Genomic DNA, 23,037 nt, shown 5'->3' on the forward strand with positions numbered 1-23,037 from the left:
CCTTCACTCAAAGCAACGTAACTGTTGTTGATTGCACCAGAATATTTCTTTCTACATATATCGAAGATCTCGGTGAAAATCATTTCTATAAATGCGTGAAAAGTTCTTAAGTCCATCCATTTTACAAATTTCACAGAGAGGAGCTTAACTTCTTATAGCAAACTTCTTCAAGGACTTTGCAAGATTTCGAATACAACATTTGGCGCGTGAAAAACTCCTACGAAACAGAAGGATTGGATTTCAATGAAAGGGTTGTGCACTTTTTGGGTTTAATGAATTTCTTCTACCTTTCAAATTTGCCTTTCATTTAGATATAAACAGAAGGATACAAGTCCCTTAATACTTTTGGAAACGATGAACTTTTTATTTCTCTTGCCTCCTATATCAAAATAAAGCTCTTGATAAAAAGCGGATTTAGCAACTATTCACTACACATATTCTTGTTTATGCACCTAAATAGAATCTCCATTAATAAATTTGTAGGTTGAAGCGAAGGGCGCAGATAAGTTTTTTTTTTAAATTATTATTTTCAAATTTTATTAAAGAACACTGCACTATCTTACCTTTAACTAATTGAAAACACTTATTTCTTAATTCTCTAACTGTACTCATAATATCTCGTTAATTAAGCTGCTTACAAACAGTTGACAATACAACCAAACAAACGCTTCCTTTGATGACTTTCAATTTGTGGTATAGTCAAAGGTGCGTTAATATAAATACATACATATGTACATTAGGGCGGGTAAATTTGTATGGGAGATTTTTTCGACTATGCGCGTATATCGCGAGAGGATTCTACGTGTAATTCTAAGCGAATTTGCCGAAGAAACCGTGGTCTAAAATCAATTTGGAGTTTGCCAAATTTCGAAAATAGGTTCCTTAGCATTTTGCTGTGGGGTACAAAGAAGTGCTTAAAATGAAATGAAAATTTTCTAATTTTCTTCCAAACCCACATATGTTCGCCATTTGGTAAACTCCAATTTGATTTCAGACAAATGGTTTCTTCGGAAAATTTACTAATGTACATACATACATTTAACAGCAAAAGGCAAAAACCATAGAGATTGCATTACATTTATTTGTTACTCTTTTTGATGTTTAAGATGTACGCCAGTGCGTATTTTACATACAAACGACACATGAATTCATAGTGAGACAACTTCTCACTAAAACTTTTGTATTGTATCGACCTCAACGACTTGGCTATGACATTCCTCAATCGTCAAAAAATTATACAGCGCCACATAGTATACTCAATGAAGGCTATGCCGGGGTATTGTTAATTGTTGATAAATTCTGTAAAGGTTGTCTGCCTCTAATAAACTTTTTAAACGCCTACAAAGAAGTCATGCGGCAAATTTATATGTCAACATAAAATAATTATTCCTTAGTTCAAGGTTTGTTATGTTGGCATTGCTACAAATAATATTTTGCGAATACACTGGCATACAGCAAAAATGTTTTATGGATGCCACTATCCATTCCTCTGTAGAATTGCTCGGTGATTCCAAAAACCAAGTTAATTTTTTTTGTATGGTTAAGTTTTCGAGATATTTGCAATTTACCGTTATACTATGTCCTCATTGTGAGATTTACCTTTTAAAATTTAATAAATCCAGTTGCTAAATCACAACTCTCTCCATTACCACAAAGAGATATGTTTGACGTCCACATTTTTTTTTTAAATTTGACGTTTGCTTATGTATGATTTGATAAACATGGTTGCGGACATTCAAATGCGAACAGATAAAAGAAATTACTTTGCATATCGATGATGGTGGTTCGATTCCTACTGAAGTCAAGAGGAAGATGTCTGATGAGGAGATGTGGTGATCTCCGACATAGCAGCTATAACTTCTATCGCATGGACTTTGTTGATTTTTTTTTTCATTTTTCACTCCCAGTGCATCTTTTGAGCCGAATTCCGTTATCGAAGCAGAAGCATTACCGAATTTGTTTTAATTTTATAAAGATTTATAGAATACGGTGAAGACTCTGCGTGATATTAGTAGATTATATTTTTTCTGAATTTGTAGTTTTTAAAATAATAATAATAATTAAAATCAAAGTTATGTAAATATTAATAACTTGCCTTTCAAACTAACCAACATATAAAAAATCACTTAAAAGTAGGAAAATACATGATTCAGCTTTAAAAAGAGGGGTTCCACTTAATCACGTATATCTCAAGAACCAATTGAACCATCGTAAATACGGTAAATGAAACCTAACAAAATTCTCCATGATGATGAAAATTTTAAACTTCAACAGGGACAAAATTTAAAAACTAACAGATTCTGTGTAAATTTTTTACATTTTTGTTAAAGCCTGTTCTGCTACAAAAATAATTAAGCTACCAATTAAGAAAATCAATGGATAAATTAAGAAAGGAATGAGTGGTCGACAGAAAATGTGCAAAGATTTTTTGTATGAGAAATGAGCAGGAAAGTGTATTACGCATAGGCCATGTACACCTGAGTAATACTATTTTCTGCTCATGGCTTTCATCTGCCGTATTTCTTATTAAGATTGTTTAATTGGTTCTTCAGATATACTGATTAAGTGGAACCACTTTTTTTTTTAAAGCTGAATAACAATAAATTGCAAATGTCCTTAAAACTTATCCATAGAAAAAAATTTATTTCATTTTCGGAATCACCGAGCAATTCTTCATAGGAATTGGATTATGGCATCCGGTGAATAAAAAAAAAAAAAAAAAAATTTGTGATCACAATTATTTTTTTCATTTAAAGTCTTTGAATACAAATATTCTTACAGACTGCGTATAAATCTAAAACTATGTAGAATTAACGTTAAGTTAAAACTAACATACAAATATTCTAGCAAAATCTATGTAGTCAAATTGCTTTTGAGTTTTTCTCTCTGACCTCAGCTTTTTTTTTTAACAACCATGATAAAAATATGATACGAGTAGAACCGCTGAGGCACTTTTAAAATTCTTGACGATGACAAGCAACATTTGGAGTCATAAATGAAGTATTTATATTCAATTATATCAGCACTCAGTCTTCTCAACATATCGTAAGCTTCGCTTCATTTAAATCCATTAATTTTAACAGCGAACGTTCATAAGCATAAATTTTCTTTACCAAAGTCAATTTCCTGTCACCGTTGTTGTGTTCCATCCAGTTCAGTTAACATGCTCGCGTATAATTTATGTACATAATTATGTCGCGTATTTTACGGTTCTTTGATAAACCATTGAATATGAAAATCCTTCTTCACTTTTATGTTAAAATCTTTCTTGCTTTTACTACGCTGATTTTTTTATTATTTTCCACTGTGTCATCTAAAATGATTGATGTGCTTAGCCTGTTGCTGCAAATGCATACCAAATGGTTGGCAATAAATTCATGGCATGTCCACCATTATCATTGCAAATACATACACTGCTTTCTTATACATATCTACATGCAGTATAACAAAGAAGATTACTAACAAAACATACATACTTAGTCATGCATGAATGTATTTACATACATATATGGGGTTGATGGAATATGAAGGAAATTAAACAAATGCGCGACGCATGAGCAGACGGAAATGTCTAACCATCCGAAAAATGCAGCATATATGTACGCAAATCGTTCAAAATTTTGGCAGGGATGGTCATCGATTTCATATTTAATAGGGGGAGCACAAGTTTACATTGAAATTATGCACAAAAAATGTACACAGAGCTTTTATTTACCTTCAAGCAAAAGCTGGAACAAATTTTTGTTACAATTTGTTTAAAAAAACCCTTGCCCATGTGATTAGCATGTGATTAGCATGTGCTACGAAATAGTTTTCGCCTTTTTCGACGAACGTGTAATTTTGAGTTGTGTCACTTTTGAAGATCGTGTGCGATATCTTATTACCTTATTATACCTCTATAATCTTCCCATCAACGTCGTGAAACACTTTTAAAATGGAAAACGAGAAATCTTGTATGTGCAACAGTTTTAGGAAAATAGGTGCTTGAAGAAAATTATTTATTATATTATTCTCTCCTTTAAAATTAAACCAAAAATTGACTTAGCAACTTTTCACTCTAAGATAGTGGTTTGTAAATTAGCTTAAATTAACTTTCACTCAGTGAAGGGAAAATGCATGCCACCTCTAAGCTATTATCATGAAATGTACATATAAGCGTACATCCATAAGTATATATGTATTTTGAATTGAGTATGTATGCATGTACATCTGTTACCTTGTATCACATATTTGCATACATGAATATTAACTGCTGCATAGGTACATACTTCATTGCCAATGAATAAGGCGGTGGAATATATTACGATACCGAAAAAATGAAAACAATTTTCCCGACACCGACTAATAGCAATAATCTGTGTGTATGTACAAATGTGTTGCACTGCTTATCAGCCCGCAAGCGGCTTTGAGTATGCAAATGTTGAAAAGTTTGTATATGTATCTGATTATAGCAGTTTTATACCTTTACCTAGTTTCTGGTATTTGCTTTTTCAAAAGTTTTCCACACTCCGCGCATTAGCCTTGTAAATATCATATAGCACACGATCTTCAAAGGTGACACAACTCAAATTTCGACGCTCGTCAGAAAATGCGAAAAACTATTTCTAAGCACATGCTAATCATATGGGCAAGGAAAACTTTACCTTAAGTTTTTTCAAAAAATTATTAAAAAAATTCGCTCCAGCTTTTGCTGAAAGATAAATAAAAGCTCTGTGCACATTTTTAGTGCATAATTTTAAAAATGCAAAATTTTGAGTTGTGTCACTTTTGAAGATCGTGTGCGATATGTTAACTATATACGATTTCTAATGAAATACGTATTCCATTAATAGATTAACTTTAGAGTTACCCAGTCGGACCGTGCAGAATGTGGTTCCGAAAAGATTGGTACTAATTTCTTCATGAAAAATTTTAAGTACGTTTAATTTCTTCTTTTTATTTCTAAGCAAAATTTAAAGACAAAACTTGGCTAGTATTTCTTGTTTTATGGATTTTCCGAAACTTTCGGGATATTGCCTTTTGTTTTAAAGTGCAAATTTATTCTTCTTTAATTTTTTCTGTAAAATAAAAAGCTCGCCTGGTATTTCGGTGCGGAAAATAATCAGAAAGGTTTTTGTATCTTTGTGCATCAATAATTTTATTGGTGATTTTTTGGGTTTTTGTCGACCTTTTGATTTGGTTAAGGCAGAAATGAAAGCGATTTTTTGGGACCTTTCGAGATGGGATTTTTCGTGTTATATTTGCTGACTTCGGCAATTTTCGGGAAACAAGAAAATTTTAAAAGCCCATATTTTTACCAAGTATAATGTTTTACGTTTAACCGACAAGGTCGCTAAAAAATTTCGCAAATTTAATTACCCTAAAATTAAGTCAAATAAATGCGATACTAAAAATTATGCGATGAATAATGAATGCTTGCACTAGTAACAATGGAAGCTCTACAAATTTTAACTGCGAAGTAAATTCAGACATTTAATTAATATATGTAGGTTGGTTTCGCCCATTTGTTATTCCGCTTTTGTTTACTTCCAAACAGGTGCATAATAACAGCTGTATTTAGAATCTCATCGAGCGAAAGTTTAATGAATTTCCAACTTTCCCATTTTAATTAGCCAAAGAGCTTTCTACACGAATACTAATTCGCGCTTTAAAAGAACGGTGAAAATAGTATTTCAAAAAGAGCCAAGTAAAATGACACACAAATTCAAATAAGTTAAACAAGATAGAAAATAATATTTGAGCCATTCCATTGTAACGTTCCTTATAAAGCCACACGGGAACTAAGCAGCTGTAAGACCTTCATATCATCCGTGATTCCAATAATTCAACTTCTTTAAAAACAACTGGGTGACTTTTTAACAAAACCACAAGATTCTTATTCAACTCGATTGACACCCTCGCTTTAGGCACAAAATTTTTAAGCGAGAAGAAATATTTAATAGATGAAACACATAAACCGAAACGAATTAAAAATATTGCTAAATTTCGCATGCAATATTTGTCGCCTCCAGCAACAGTGTTCCGAGCGAGCAGTTATTTCGCGGCGCAGGTTTTATTTGCGGCCGTTTAATAAAAAGGATGTAACCTGAAATGGCAGCAACATTGTTTTTATGAAATACTAAGAGTGGCAGTTACTGTCGAAATTTCGACCGTTTTTTAAGTTTTTAAGACCCTTGGGGAGGTTTTCTAACTTAGCAAGTCGTTTAACTTTTTAGGTACAAAATTACTTAACGTAAAATCTCCTACTTTAGAACTACATAAATAACTTATTTTTTTATATTATACAAAATCACATTTTCCCGCTTTTTATAACACACTTTCCACCATACAGTTTCGAAATACAAAATCACATTTTCCCGCTTTTTATAATCGAAACTGTATGGTGGAAAGTGTGTTCTAATATCTATTTGATACACAAAAAATGATGACGGCTGTATTTTTTGCTGATATATTACATACATATGTTCCATTTAGTTAAACAGTATAAGAATATTGTAGTATATACCACAAAAACGTATATTTTCTATAAAATATCATAACTCAGAAAAAAAAAATCTTCGCTATTAGAGATTTGGGTTGATTGTAGTTCAAAGTGTCTCTTTCCCGGTAAAAAAGTTTGAGAGAAAAAAAAATACACTTTTTGAGAAATTAAGTTTAAAAAAAATTTGCACTTTTTGTTTATTGTTAAATAAAAAATTTTTAATAATGAAAATCAATAATTATATCATTCTATCTTGAAGTGAATGGAAATACTGACATTTGAGTAAAAACATTGTTGGAATCTATTAAATTTTGACAAAGTTATGGGCATTTTGAAAAAACATTCTCACTGTCAATTCGAAAAGTTGATTTTTGCCTGAAAAACAAAATCGCGTTTAATTCGGCCGAAAAATTTTTCCGAGGCGAAAGAAAAAATACGTGTCTCATTATTTGGACCAACAAACAATGTATTTGAGTTTGGTCGAAATTAAAAATCATGCTCGTACCTGACCGGTTGTCTGGAAATGGAAAGCATCAGTTTAAAAAACTAGAACCTACCTATTATAATTGCCATTCGTACTGTCATCAGGTATGTAACTTGAGAATAGAAATCGCTGCATCTTTTAGGCGCATCAATATTACATAGTTACATCCCGAGTTAATAAAAGGAAGGTAAAAAATACCGTCCTTCTCATTTTCGGTGCTCTTCAGTATTGGGGGTGGCAGTTGGAATATTCCAAAAAATTGATTTTACTGTGTAGGTTTGGCCCACCCTAATATAATATGTATGAAGTATAGCATCCTATTCTTAGATGGCCCTGCATTTAGATATTTATATAAGCTCCACGTATATTGGCTATAATATGTTATAAATGTATATGAAAGAGTCAATAGTTATATAGATATATAAAATAGTCAAAAAATTGCAATTAAAATAAGTAAAATATGTCAAATGTGAATTTTGAAGATTGATTGATCCTCTCCGTGCGTTTTTCAAAGCTTCTAGTAAATTTACTTTAACAAATTTACTTCAACAACTCATAATAAACCCTGGAAATATGTCACTTCGATTCACAACTTCAAAGGCACTCAAGCAATTTCATTACCTTCGTCACTAACTAAGTAAATAAATAACAAATGCGGTGTAAGTTCGCTAGAAACTGCATAAGTTGAAAAAAGTAGCAGCAAGAAAAATGCCACTGAATAATGATGGACCACATAAACACTAATCAAACACATACATACATATGAACATTAGACTGTCCCAAAAATATATGGGAAAAAATTTGTTTGCAAATTTTGCTTGTGCCTTTAACGAAAGCTCATGCTGACTTTTAGTTTAAGTTTTAGTTAATAACTTGAATTAAGGCTACCAAATCGTCCATGAAAACTTTGAAAATGCGAAAAATCCAATATGTTTCCCATATCTGAACGCATTTCAAGTATGTAAATCTGTATCTTTAAGCAAAACGATGTCTTTTCTAGTCGAATAATTTGTGTATGTCCTGAAAATTTGCAATTGTAGAACATTTTTTAATTAGTCTGATAGAGCGTATGATGAACATGCAATTATTAAATTTATAATAATTGAATAATGGAGCGTATTCTTGTTTTCGTACGAATCGAAAATCTCGAAATTTTCTTATCATTTCCAATAGAAAAATTTCAAATTTTCGATTCGTACGAAAACCAGAATACGCCTCAATAATTTTATAATATTGAATAAACACAAGTAATTTTTAAGCAAAAAACCCAACCGACTTCAATTCTCATATAAAAATATAGGAGTGCCGTTAATTTCTTCATGATCCAGTGATCGGATCTAAACTAAATTAGTATGGGGCCACCTCGGAGAGACTACCTTTCCGATAGAGAAAGAAGAATCGGTTGACGTAGTCCAAAGTTATGCGGTAACATACATACAAAAAAAAAACAAAAACAAAAAGATATTCCGACAATTTTTTCAAAGTCGGTTAAAACTAAAGTGTTTTAGTGTTTGAAAAGTCCTCTTGGGTTGATTAAGGAGCAAATGTGGAAGTATTAATTAGAAATTATTAAAAAAATCCTTTGAAATTTGTATCCTTTAATATCCTTATATATATTCATAGGATTAAACTAATATTCTTAAAAATTCATTCAAACTTAAAAATTTTGAAGGATAATATTTTTAAAGGACAGTTTTGACATGTTCCAAAGAATAATTGAAACTAAAAGTTATAATTTATCTTGTTTCGAATTCGTCTTTCAATTGATGCCCATATATCCATATTTTTTGTAAACTTTTGGAAATATATTATAATTTATGGTACTTTGGACAAAATCCTAACTACCTGTTAAAAAACCAAAAACGCAGTTTTACTAAATATTATGTCCTAAGACTATAGGGTGTATAGTAATACCGTCTTATGCATAAAATTTTATTCGGATAGTTTTTAATACAAAACTAATAAGATGAGAGTATGGGTTAAAAAAAAAACTTGTTTTTTTGGTACAGCCTAATGAACATACACCAGTACATAAGCAGCTGTCAAGGATTATGAATCTGCAAGCATATTTCTTTTGCATTACTTTACCCGTTACACTGCTTTACCTGTGTGTGAGTTCACTGTTGTAGCCACTTCAAACACCTGAGTCCAATCAATACTCTGGTCATTTGTTGTATTTGTCGCTAACCTTACATAGGTGCTTGTGGTGTTCATACTTCAATAATTTTCAATGCGCACATAAGTATAATTAAATTCTCATTACGTAATATATTTTTATAAATGTGTAGGTACAGGGATGCTCCATGCATTCGTTTCAAAATTCCTATTGCTAGTACTAAGACATTTCCACTTGTTTTTAACTTCTCCAATTTTTGTTTATTACAGCTAACACTCGCCTACAATGATGATAAGTAAAATTTTGCCGCGCTTTTTGTCGTATTTGTTATTTATATTCCTTTTCATTGAGAAATTTTTGCTAAACATTCGCAGCTATTACTTCGACGAACGACACTTCCCGACAACCTGTTTGAGTCCTGCCGCTGTTATCAGTCAACTGAAGCGAGTTAGACCTTTGCGCGCTCGCTCAAGTAATCAAGCCACCACCAAGCCAATTTATCACGTGAGAGTTGTAATACAAAAGCAACAGTTGTGTTAAAAGGTAAGCTTTTTCTGCTGTGAGCCGAAAGCAAAAGCTTTTACGCGAGTACCTATCGTCCTGTTCCCTTATCATTTCTAAACAGAATAGTGCAAGCAACATACATATATGTACATATACATAACCCCACTGAGCCAAAATTATAGGAAGCGAAAAAAAACTTAGAAGTAGAGAGTATCGGACGCTGTTTACACATTGGCAATGTCTGATTTCTAAACGAATACTCATCGTTTATTCGAGTTTTTCATTTACTCATATAAGTCGCTTTCGATTCGATATTTCGCTGCTGGCGAAAATTTTATGGATAAGCGACAACAAATTTAGCGAGCAGAGACGTGCACAAGTGCGTGTAGTTAAAGTTCGACTCACTACTTGCTATGTGATTGGCGAATCGAAAAGGGCAATTCAGCAAGTTTAGCCTTTTTGTTCATTTATTCATGTGATACATATTGAACACTCTCTTCAAAAGGGTATTATTTGTATAGTTCAAAATTGATTGATTTTTCCGCCGCCTTCCAGAAAAAGCTAAACCAATATTTTGATGTAATTTGTTCAAAAAATCTTAATTTTCCTCTGGCCATTAGAGCTCTGGTTTTTCATTATAAATCAAAAACCGTTAGAGCCTAATGAAGTAGACAAAAACTTCATATTCTAAATTTTGAATTGACTTTCCATTTCATTTTCGCCAAGCCTTAGCTGAAAAAGATTTCCCCCATATTTAGATATATATTACAATACACATACATATCTTAATTCACAAAAGCCCCAACCGGCAAATTTTCTATTTTACAGAAGAAGCAAAAAACATTATAAAAACTGAATCAAAAACTTCGGATGGTACTTTTTAAAAAGTGGCATAACTCCCTTGTTTTTGATACTAGCACTTTAAGATTTTTAGAGGACGTGCATTTTAATATGCATATCTGGGGTATTCACAACGGTGTCGTAAGTGTCGTATTGTTGTATCTCATAAACTTTAAACGCCTAAAAAGTTTATAAAGAGGGTTCGCAAAGTACCACCAAGGTCATACTATGAATTTTCGCAGTGTTAAAAAAGAGTAGTTTATTTAAGCTTTTAAAGTTTACGCCATACAACAATACTACGCTTATCAATCATATATACCAAAATCTGTGAGTGTTATGTATTTATATATTTTCTGACGATTTGGGTAGTGCGAGCGAATAACGAAAGAAGCCTTAGTAGCGTGTTGAAAGTTGACTCGCTTATATATGTATTTACTTTACTGGCACTGTGAATTGAACATTTGTATCCGACAAACACACTCATAGTCGAAATAAAGTTGTCTCTAAAGTTAGTTGCAGCTTTTTTGACAGCTATTACATTGGAAATTATGCCAAAAAGCTGCCTTTAGCTTTAGAGTCGACTTTATTTTGGCTATGAATAAGCCCCAAAACATTTTTCGTATAATTAAAACAAAACCTAAACCTTAATTCAAATACATATGTATGTTTAATAGTTAGTAAGCAGTGCTTAATCTTTGTAGTTATTTCCTCCAAGAGCGCCAAGGTCCAGGGTGATTCCCTTAACCTCGAAAAACCAGAAAACTCAAAAGTATGTTTTGTTGCAATTTTAACAGTTCAGCTCTCAATCAGCAATATTCCCACTACTTTCAACTTCAACTTTAATATTTGCTTACTGGGTAGCTTGCCACGCGCCCAAGGATATCATTTTTATTTATACATACGAGTATGTACAATGTCCGTGGCTGCGTTTATTTGTGTTTGGTTATGGCCTTCCACTTCCAACCAGGTTATATGCATGTATGTTACTGCATATATGAATACTCATACGTCTGTATGTCCATATGTGTTTATCTCTTATCAGTGCTTGTCGGAGATTTGTGGTTTTGTGTCCCTCACCACAATGTGGCCTTATTCTTCGTCACTTAATCCATTTGAGCTTCTTTCAATTAGTTTCGTGGTGCTTCCTTTGCATTGTCATCAAATCGCTTTATATATAGTCCATATCAGGGATGGAAATTGAACATTTAAAATTGGGACGGAATCGGATAAAAAAAGGCCTGTAACTCAGCCTAAAGGGCGAATTGTTAAAAGAGTGTTTTTCCCGTTTCAGCCCTTTCGAAAAACCTTAATATTTCAGAAAGCGTTGGTGGGAGCGTTTTCTGACGCCTAGCGTTAACGTCGAATTGCCATACCTAAACAAAAATGTCAACGCTACGTCAAATACAGAAACAACAGCAACAATAAGCATAGGTTTGTTTGTATGAAAGACAAAAATGACACAATCGCCGTTTTCTGCAGCCAACTTCACTTCCTAACGCCCTGTCAAAATCGGGTTTTCCAACCGCTCGGCGTTGACGCTGCGTTGTTTCGGTATGCTTCATACAAATTGTATTGGCATGAGAATTTTTTGACAGCCAGACAACGATGACGCTCTTGTTTAGGTATGGCAGTGACTAGCGTGTCTAAAGCGCTCACTAGTAGCATTTTACAAAAGTGTTTACTTATTTTTAGAAAAGTTAACAGTTTATTTGACAGCTGGCAACTCTCAAAGTTTCAATTTGACATGAAATTCGTAATCAACATATCTAAAAACCTAACAAGTGGCGTTTTAAAAAATATTGTCTTATTTTTATATAAATTCGCGGTCCATTTGACAGCTGTCAACTGTCAAAGTTTTAATTTGACATAAAATTCGCGATCATCATGTCAGAGAACGTAATCAGTGGTATTTTCAAAAATATTTTCGTAATTTTAGAAAAATTGGCAGTTGATTTGACATCTGTCAACTGTCAAACTATAAATTTTAAGGCATAGTCGAACTGAGCATTACAACAATACCTACTGCGATCCCGCAGTTTTATTATAATCGTAACAACCTTTCTAATTTTCACGTAGAACATAGCTGCTCCGACCACTGTGTGCCGCCGGGTATACATATGTAGTTTTCCATATATTCCATATGGGTAAAATAAATTTTTTCGTAGAATTACTATAAAATCGTTAAAAAAAATAGTTTTTCAAACTATATCCTTATCTAAACGTGAAAAGGTGCCAAGTCCATTTTTGAATTTGCTCAGGAGAAACAAAAAATTGATGTAGTTTCGCCTTAACTGTCATTCAGCATCAAAAACTAAATTTTGCAAAAAGGGACTTGGAACCTTTTCACCTTTAGGTAGCGATAAAATAATGACCAATACATATTTAGTTTTAAAATTTTATTAATCGCTTTCTCATATTTTCGATGTCAAAAAAAAAATACAAATTTCGTTATCCTTCTAAAAAGTTGATCCCTCTGTGTATTTTTGGACAACCCTGATGCATATATCTGTGGCAATAAGGAATAACAGCTAAAGCCTAAATGTTGACTATAGTAAAATGTACCATTCGCAGCTTTTGTTTGCTGAGTTGGAATTTGACTACATACTATGAATAAGAGGAATGGTGCATCCATACTAAAGTCTTTCGACTTTAGATTATTACTTATTGCCACTGATATGCATATATATGTATGTCTGCATATTCGAGTACATATGTACGTTTTGTAATAAACTTTGTGCTATGCCTACACTGTAAATAAAATCTGCGTAAATATATATTCGAAAACTTGCGTACATCTTACGAAATTTTTCGTTATTTTGAGGCACGAAATTTTTCGTTAATTGTACAAAACCGTTTTCTTATTTACTAAGAAAATATGAGACAACAGATCTTTAGCATATTTTACGAATGCGTTCGTTCTATTTACTAAAGAATTTTTATACCCGAGCGCACTTGTGCACAAGGGTATATTAATTTTGTTCACATAACGGTTGTTTGTAACAGCCAAAACGAATCGAGATAGATATAGACAAATGTATACATAAATGATCAGGATGAAAAAAGAAATCGATTAAGCCATGTCTGTCTGTCCGTCCGTCTGTCCGTCTGTCCGTGTACACGATACACGAAAACTGCGATATTTTAGTAACTACTGGAGATTATTCACTCAAAATTGATATTTATAATAAGTTTTAGACGAAAAATAAGAATATTATAAATTTTTGGAAAATGGGCGTAGCCACGCCCACTTATGGTTACATGTGTATATCTTGGTAACCGCTGCACCAATTTCTTCCAAACTTGGCACAGTTGTTTGCCTTGGTACAGCATAAAAAACCGCCGAAACTTTTTAAAATCCGACAATAACCACGCCCACATCCCATATAACGGTAATTTAGAGAAATACAAAATCTTCGATAAATCATTAAATATTGAAGCTAATTTATTCAAAATTGATGCTTGCAACAATTCTTTACCAAGAAATACGTTTATGGTAAAATTTTGGAAAATGGGCGTGGCACCGCCCACTTATGATCACATATAAGTATATCGGTAACCGTTCTACCAATTTGTACCAAACTCGGTATGGTTATTGTACTTGCCACGTGTAAGCAAAACGTTATTATTGAAATCGGACTAAAACAACGGCCGATTCTCATATAACGGTAAATTTAAGAAATGCTTGAAACTTCAATATTTCGAAATTGAAGGACGCTAATTTACTCAAAATTGATACACCTCGGCTTACCATCTAGCGGAAGGTTTCGGAAGGGTGAAAAAACATATATTTAATACTTGCGCCGGGTATTTAATGTTCGGCTCCGCCCGAACTTAGACTTTCTTACTTGTTTATTCTTTCTTTCTTTGTTTTTACGAAATTTTTGTAAAATGCACAAAAAAAATCGTATATTTAACGAAAAATGGAAAGCCTGGTCGGCATCTTGAACAACAAAACTATAATCTTCTGCAAAATCACATTGTACCATGACTTCTCCTTCGTTTAAATTTTCCCTAAGATTTTTAAAATAAAGCGACTGTTCTTCTGCAATATAAGGTGGTTTCAGTGTGTCCAGGGCATCACCCAAATTGTCTACAAAATCGTTATTGGACAACACTTGAGTGGAGATGGTGAAGCGGTGGGTGCCAAACCAATTTTTAAACTGCACTTAGCATCATACTTAGTGCGAGGTATATGTGAACAAATTTACATACCTCCCAAACTAATGCAGATAACACTCTTAAAACTTTTAGGGTACGTATTATTATTATACCTAAGGCTATATTTTTAAGAAAAAAAATTAAAATAAAAATTGGTCGGTGTTTCTCAAATTTTGTTTTTAAATTTTCACTTCCGGTGTGGTATAACAAAAATTTTAATTTGTTTTTTTTTGAAAAATTGATTTTGCAAAAAGCGAGAAATTTTCTCACCAAGTCGCAAGTTTAAACATTTTTTGAATCTTTTCAATATGAAAAAATACTTTAGAGAAAACATAATTTTAATTTTTACTATTCTTTGAAAGCCCATAACTCGAAAAGTAACCATCATATAAAGAAAAAAAAATATGCACACAATTTCATATTTCACACAAGTACAGTACAGGTTCTGCATTAGTACTATATACGAATACAGAATTGTAGATTTCGTATATTTTAAAACCACACGTAAATATTACGACTATTGCCCTTGTACAATATACAAAATGATTGGTATAGAGATTTGTTCGGTAATTTATGCATGTGTTTTGTAAAATAAACGAAAGTTTTCATAAATTGTACTGAAAAAATACCTTACGAAACTCCCTTTGTTATATTTACGAATGATTCGTAAAATCTTGTTTCGTTGTGAAAAATGTGTTCGTATTATGAGCGAAAGTTTCGTACTTTGGACAAAAACTGGGACTACGAAAGTTTTTCGTAGCATTTTTACGAAATTTTATTTTCAGTGTACACATAAAACGTATATGAAAATTGTTTTGTACATACATACGTACATACTATGGCTACCAAGGGCTTGTTCGAAAAGGGTGAATAAAAAAATTAAAATATTCGCTAACGGATTGAGAGAGAGAGGTCCTTGTCCTGTGGCAGTCGGTTTCAAGGCACACACACACACATCAGTATGTAAAGTTTTTAAGACAATAACAATAAGTTGGTCTGCCGGCTTGTATTTCATTATTATTGGCTAGTTCAATGACCGCAATCGCCGTAGTGTGTATTATTTGTTTGAACATATTAGATAAAATGTAAAAAAAAAAATTAAATAAGTATTTCAACAGGTGGGTTTTGCTCTTGCCACTACTTATTTAGGTATGTACTATGTATATGTATGTATGTAACCAATCCATATTAAACGTAACGACGATGGCGCATACATAGTCCTATTTCATATTAAAACAGGCGACAATGAAGTCAGAAAAATACTTGATAAATTATGAAAGTGTCAAAAATTAGGTATGTATTACTGGACCAACAAATTTTGATACTATTAAAGTCAGTTTTTTCATAAAATCTGTAAATTTTTTCATAAATTATTGTGAGTAAAAGATAATGATATTTTTTTTAATCAAAATATTACGTATTTTGTAGGCCCGAAACTTTGTTAAACAAAATTTCACAGTGAAAACTTTTTGTCAAATAAATTTATTTTCTTTTAAAAACACAATCGTTATTTTATGTGAAGTGATGAAAAATGTTTTCATAGTTTTGAACCGAATTTTGGAATAGGGCATTCTTGAAAACTTTTTGTGAGCGTTTTCGAACTGGCTCTCGAGATAGGTCGATCATCCACTTAGCCCTCGATATGTGTGTGAATATTAAATAATCAAATAAATCAACTTTGAAAAATATTTTCATTTTTATTTTCCAACTTTCCTGAAACTATCTCATATAACCAGACGGAGGAAACGGCAGAGCTCCTAAGTAGACCAGCGTATAAGGCAGGCATCGAGTGCAAGTTGAAACCCCATACTTGACAAATGAAATGCTGAAGAAAATAATCCGACTGCTGTGCGAAAAAAGGATGACTCTGCGAAATGCGTTAAATGTGGAAAGCCAGGCCAACAGAAACAACAATTCGGCAGGACGCAAACGTAATTTAATGCCCCATAATCTCCATCTCATAAATAGGCAGCAACGTCACTGTTGGTGTATATGTAGAAGGAGAAGAGCGCATCACATTCCATCATTCGATCTGATTTGGTCACTAAATCCAAGTCTAGAGCAAGGTTAAGAACAGCAACTGGATTCAGATTCCACCGAAGTCAGAAGCAATTGCTTGAGCGAAGATTGATGAAGATTGTGGGTTGTTGAAGCAACAAAAAATTCTACACTGGACGTACTTATTGGTAAAACCCTGGCTAAGACGCACAACGCTGGACACATTCCAGTTCGAGAACCTAATGAGTTTTAATCACCAATCCAATTTCGAAGAGGAACTGTACTGGGACAATGTCAAGAGGTGGAGGCCATATTCAACTGCGAAAAGCTACCTGGAAGCGTTTCCATTAATGTGAATGACATTGCGGAAGACATCAATGTATGGACGAAAGGTTTGGAAGGAAATCACGAGGCTAAGGAGCTTCACCGCAGATACTCCAACATATTCGACAAGGATGGCAACAAACCAGGCCGGACCAACTAGTGATGCAGGACCAATCTGTCAAGCTTTTAGGAGTGTTCCACCTGCCAGACGTGAAGTTGTAAGTCAGACCATTAAAGAAATGATCGATAGTGATGTGATGTTTGATCAGCGAGCCCATGGAGTTCGCCGGTAGCACTTGTAAAGAAGAAGGATGGCCAAATGCGGTTCCGCGTGGAATACTGAAAACTAAATGATGTGACAAAGAAGGATGGCATCCATTGCCCAGAATCGATGCTACTCTCGACTCGCTGACTGGCACGAAATGGTTCTCAAGACTCGACCTTAAATGAGGTTATTGGCAATCAGATATACGAGAGGAAGACAATTCACGGTGATGCCCTTTGAATTATGCAACGCCTTAGCCACTTTTGAAAGAGTCATCATCCAATTCCAAAAAAGTGCTCACGGTTGAAGATAAAGGGTACATAAGGTACATCTCCATCACTAAGGGGAAATCGCACTTGCACGAGCAACGAAGTTTGATTGAACTATGCAGTTATTATCTGAGTTCCGAATTGTGTCAGCGTTACTATTAGACTCCAAGAGCTCACTATGAAATAGAACAGAGCCTTCGAGTGGAACAAAGAGCAAAAAGAAGCTCTGAAGGAACGGATATGTACTATCCCTATGCTAGCGTACCCGGTACTAGGAGCTCCATTTGATTTGGGTACGGATTCTAGTGGTTATACCATAGGAGACATATGATGGACAGGAGAAGGTGGTTGCCTACCACAGCCGATCTATTGGAGAACCAGAGATGAATTACTTCTTAACTCATGGAGAACTACTAGAGTTGGTGGAGTGCATCAAACATTTCCACAAGTACTTCGATGGGCTACTTTTCCGAGTTCGATCGGTGGATTGAGAGATTGCAAATGTTATGACTTCACTGTTGAGCACCGAAAGGCAAGTAAGCATGCACATAAATGCCGATGCCATGTCCCGTTGACCATGTAGCTTGGAATTTAAACACTGCTCAGAAGCCGAGGCCAAAGAAGACATAATTGACACCAGCGGAAGAGTGGCCGGCAGGACAACTAGGGAAATGTCAGTCGTGCTGTACAATCCACAGCGGAAGAAAGGTTTATTTCCGAAACTACAGTACAACCTATCAGAATTAGGTGGAGGGCTGTGTGAAGAATGTAGAAGCTTCGACGTCAAGAAACGTAAAATGCAATGTTTGAAAACTTTCGACAAGAACCTTCTAGAGTTGTCATGAGTGCGAGTGCAGGTATATAAGAGCTGAACATGAAGTTCAGCTGCGAAGTTTAGTTTTAAATCAGAGTACAGAGATCAATTGCGTTAGCAAGTATTTTTAATTTTTGTTATTACCTAATTATCTAAACAAATATTGTTACGTGTTTCTTGGGCAATAAAGTTATTGGTACTGTAATATGAGCGTTTATTAAGCAATGCGATGAAACGAACTTGAACGATTTGGGAATTCAGCGATTAATTCAAGGAAAATCGTAACGTACCTTCACAAAAAAAAAATCGCTTCAACGATTTTGCTTTTGTTTTTAATTTTTTTCGGAAGTGGCAACCGCGCTCCGCGTCTACTACCCTGTACAAGCAATTGATGTAAATTTAGATTTGTTTATCACCCTGTAAATCTATTACATTTCGTTGTGCCAGTTTTTCAAACAATAGCTTTTTCTCGTTCTAACGCATGTAATCGTCGATAGGTGTCAAAAATGAAAACGTATTTAAACTGTGATTTTGAAACGTCGCTCGCGCTAAATTGCTTTCATTTCGTGCCAAATTTTGTGTATCAAATTAATGTGAATCTTTTGTTTGATATTTAATTTTGTTCACTACATACACAAAAGTCAAATGGAGCATGTAAATATAAAGACTCTACAAGTGGATAATTTTAACTGGGACGACATTGAAGTTGGAAATCATGTGCTTGATCATTCGCAAAATTTCTTCGGTGAGCATAGTTCTGTGAGAACAAAACAATTGTTTGATGACAAAATTCTTTACTTTTGTTTGATTCCACCCTTTTTTCAATGCTGTAATGACAGGAAAAAAACATATAAAACACGAACGTCTGGACGAATCGGAAGGTAATATGGACTTGCTCAAAGAAATCGGTAAGTTGTTTAATATAAAGTTGTAATAAGTCATACAATTGTGGTTGTTGCAGATGCCTTTACTTTAGACGATACCTTGAGTGTAATTGAGGATAAGGAGAACTTAAACGTAGTAAGCACTCCGAGATCAACCATTAAAACTCCTTTGAAGGAAATACAATTAACAACATCGGTCGAAGACAAAAAACCCGATGTACAAAAACATAAAATTGAACCAGGAATAAATCCAATTGTAAATGAAGAATGCGGTGAGGTAAAAGAAGCTGTTCATATAAATGAATCGCCAAAAAAATCATCAAACATAACGAATCCCGCAAACCCTATAACTCTTTCCGAATCACTGATTGCCCGCAACAGAGCACGTATCAACCCAGGAGGAAGCAGAAAAATAACTTCTTCGCAAACTTCCTTAAATGACATGGGGTCTATGGTGTCAAAACCAGCTGTATTTTCTGAATCTTTAATTATGCGGAACAAAGCACGAATTAACCCAGGGGCAAAAAAGGAAATGAGTACGCCCATGATGACAGATGGTAGTAGCTGCTCACAGGCCGGCGTAGTCGCCAAACAGGCGTCGGCGTCGGTTCCTCACGCTTATCAGTGCAACGAAGTCTATAAACGTCGAAAAGAAGAGATGTTGCGCACGCGTTTAGAAGAGGAACGAAAAAGGCGTGAATTTCATAGCAGACCAGTACCTAATTTTAGGGCATGTCACAAATCTCTGGAGCAGAAAAAAGTTGTACATGCTGTGACAGTGCCTGTAACGCCTGTCGTTCTCAAAAAGTCTATTGAAGCTGAAGAAAAACGAAAGAAAAAAGTATGTTATATCAAGTAATCGTTAAATGTAAACATAATATTGCAGTTTATATTTTACTTAGCTGGAAGAATTAAAACCATTACACCAACCTAAATTCGAACCGCGGCCAACAACAGTACTGCATGAGGAACCTTTTGTACCCAAGAAGGCGCAAAATGTGTTGGTTGCATGTCCTTTTAATCTTCGTTCAGAGAAGCGGTTACAAGAACGTAAACAATATGATGCGGCAATACTGCGGTCTATGGAGGAGAAGCAAAAACAGGTAGAAATTGTAAGCAAAGCAAACGATACTATTGAAAAAAGTATGAATATTCTTCTTAAATGTTTAGAATTCGTTGTGTTGGTAAAATGTCCCCAGTGAATGTAGACGTTTTAAAGTGTCGTTTGCATTGCATGTATTTTGATGATTTAAAACCGACGCACAAATTCTAATTACTGCAATGTGGCATCAACGCTTATGTCAAAACTTTTTCTTCCATTTTGTTGTACATTCTTGTTACTCAACTGTCATTTTCACTCAAGCAAAAGCTGCATTCATTCTCAATTTACGTTCGAGCTAGTCGCGATTTTAGTTTTTTCTTTGTGTTGTGCTTTATTTACTTCGGTTTTTGTGGCGATATAAATTGTAAGAATTATGTACAATTTACGGAAATCTGCTATATTTCATGTAAATCGATTGGCTATAGTGTTCTCATAACCACAAAGAGCAAAATTCCGACATTTCAGAATGAACAAAAACCGGAAAATTCCAATAGGTGGCGAATGAGTATTTTCGTACGCAATCACTCTTAGCGCCCGCACGATGGAGCTGCCGTCCTGACTGCAAAGAATTTAAAATTTTTGTTAAATCTGTTGCTTTATACTATTTAAATTTGCTCATTTATTTTAAAATATAAATTTTTTGAATATATTCTAACTTTCAAACCTGCTATCCAGCGCCATATTTCAAGGGTTCAGTAAGAAAATTTTTACCGATTAGGTTATTTCAATCTGGTAGCCCTCATTGCGAACACCGTACATGGGGAATGACGAGGGTGAAAATATGTGATAAATGGAAAGCAGAAACGTAATTCAAGCAATTCGACTTTTGTTCATATTCGAGCGTATTTTCATTCCATATTCAAGTACGAGGCAAATATTGCAAAATAACGCAAATCTTTTCGTGATATCTAATTCAATATTTCCGTAATTTTTACATAATTGTTACGGTTTCAATATCAAACAATCGTAAAAAAAAGAAAGTTGATCTTGGACAATTTTTTGGTAAATGTGATTAACTGCTCGAAGTCAAAGAAATCGTGTAACCTACTTCGTAGCTAGCGAACTGCAGGCGTATCTCCGTTCCATCGAGTGCACCGCCTACGTATATACCTTCTATAACATCTTAAACATATCACACTGAGGTTTTTGTAATCGCTGCTAACCACACATTGAGGCGCAAAGTGTAAACCTGTCATCATGGTGGATCGCCTAGTTAACTCGGAGGCCAACTCCAGGCGTATAGCTATGGTAGAAAGCTGCTTTGGTAGCTCAGGCGTGCCTTTGGCAATTCCTGGACGGGTGCTAGTTGGCGAAGGAGTTCTCACTAAAATGTGCCGCAAGCGTCCAAAGTCCAGACAATTCTTCCTCTTCAATGATATCTTAGTGTATGGTAATATTGTTATTGGGAAGAAGAAATATAATAAGCAGCATATTATGCCATTGGAAGAAGTGTCACTTGAATCATTAGAAGATAATGGTCAATACCGAAATGGCTGGCTCATACGTACCACAACAAAATCTTTTGTTGTTTTTGCCGCTACCAGCACTGAAAAGCAGGAATGGATGGCACACATCAACAAGTGTGTGGAAGATTTGTTGCGCAAGAGTGGCAAGAAGCCCGTTGAAAATCACGCTGCCGTATGGGTGCCTGACGCTGAGGCCACCCACTGTATGCATTGCAAGAAAACTCAATTCACAATGATCGTACGTCGTCATCATTGTCGTAATTGCGGTGCAGTCGTTTGCGGGCCTTGTTCGTCGAAGAAATTCCTATTACCTCAACAGAGCTCTAAGCCGGTGCGTGTGTGTACCGCTTGCTATGAACGGCTGTCTAAAGTCGTCAAAATAGAATCGTCCAAAACGGCTCTTGGAACTACTGCTGGAAACCAAGGGACACCTGCAGCGTCCATCGATGGTAATGGCGCTGGTGCAGTAGCGAAATTAGCTGATAGTTCTGGGGATGATGATTCCGACGAGGAAGGCGCTGGCAATGTTAGCGAAATGCACGATGAACCACGTTTCTACGGTGATACAACTTTGTCGGCTGATGAATCTACAGCATCATCAGCGGCGCTCAATTCCAGCCACACACCCAGTGTTAACAACTGATGCGTGCAGTCAACTGCGTTGGTGGGGGGTTTATTAGAAGAAAGCGGTGACGGGCATGGGGACAAATGCCGTCACAATGTCAGATGTAGCGGTGGGTGTGACGATATAAAGCAAAGCAAGCAAACAAAAATTCATAAAATAAAACAGAAACAACAAAATGAAACAACTGAAACAAACCAGCCAGAACAGCAAGAGGATGGACGTAATAAAAAGGTGTGGCACTTCGTCTGGCAACGAAAAGGATTAACAAAAATATTCTTCCCTGGAAATGGTGAGATAAAACATGAATATTTTTCTTTAAATTCCAATAGCAGTAACGAACATTTCCATATTCATTCATACATACCTTCTCACTATTAAGATTAATTTATTTTGTACATCTGTCTTGCTGCAGTCGTCGTCGTCTGCTTGTCGCAGTAAAACAATTTTCAATTTGCATAATTCATTTGCACACCACTGCTAGTGGCTGCGATTTAAGCATTGTAATTGTAGCTGGCATCATCAAATCTGCTAGAGACTTGAATAATCGCACATTACTGCTTAATACGTATCGACCTAAGCGGGGCGTAGTAGTACCACTACAAGAATAACAACGTTCAAAAGTATTGAGTTAATCTTATCTGTACATGTTTATTAGCAAACAAGTTGCTTTATTGGGTTCTCAGAAGAATTGCCTGTACTTGCGTCTA

At 34.7% G+C, this 23,037-nt stretch overlaps 1 protein-coding gene and 1 long non-coding RNA gene across 8 annotated transcripts in view; one reads left to right on the plus strand and one right to left on the minus strand.

The window, feature by feature from the left end:
• Window positions 1–18,736: 18,736 nt before the first annotated feature.
• The window catches only part of LOC118733405 (targeting protein for Xklp2), a 6,745-nt gene continuing 2,444 nt past the window's right edge, over window positions 18,737–23,037 (plus strand). The window contains exons 1-4 of one of the 6 annotated variants that reach the window (XM_036462777.1): window positions 18,737–18,998; window positions 19,093–19,161; window positions 19,215–19,978; window positions 20,040–20,249. In XM_036462777.1, coding sequence (XP_036318670.1) covers window positions 18,899–18,998; window positions 19,093–19,161; window positions 19,215–19,978; window positions 20,040–20,249 — 1,143 coding nt within the window. In that variant the 5' untranslated portion in view covers window positions 18,737–18,898. Of the gene's footprint in view, window positions 18,999–19,092; window positions 19,162–19,214; window positions 19,979–20,039; window positions 20,250–20,514; window positions 20,646–21,104; window positions 22,620–23,037 lie in introns of those variants that run through there. The other 5 variants (XM_036462778.1, XR_004992250.1, XR_004992249.1 and 2 more) reach the window with 5 other exon arrangements.
• LOC118733407 lies at window positions 20,070–22,868 on the minus strand. Of its 2 annotated transcripts, none has more exons than XR_004992252.1 (3): window positions 22,695–22,868; window positions 20,484–20,798; window positions 20,070–20,217 (listed from the first exon to the last, which is right to left on the minus strand). It is a non-coding gene; the product is annotated as an uncharacterized LOC118733407 (long non-coding RNA). The 2 variants fall into 2 exon arrangements; XR_004992253.1 differs by lacking the exon at window positions 22,695–22,868 and adding an exon at window positions 20,904–20,994.

This window comes from Rhagoletis pomonella, unplaced genomic scaffold (assembly GCF_013731165.1).
Source record: "Rhagoletis pomonella isolate Grant_MI unplaced genomic scaffold, Rhpom_1.0 Rhpom_scaffold_00002, whole genome shotgun sequence".
Taxonomy (NCBI): Eukaryota; Metazoa; Arthropoda; class Insecta; order Diptera; family Tephritidae; genus Rhagoletis; species Rhagoletis pomonella.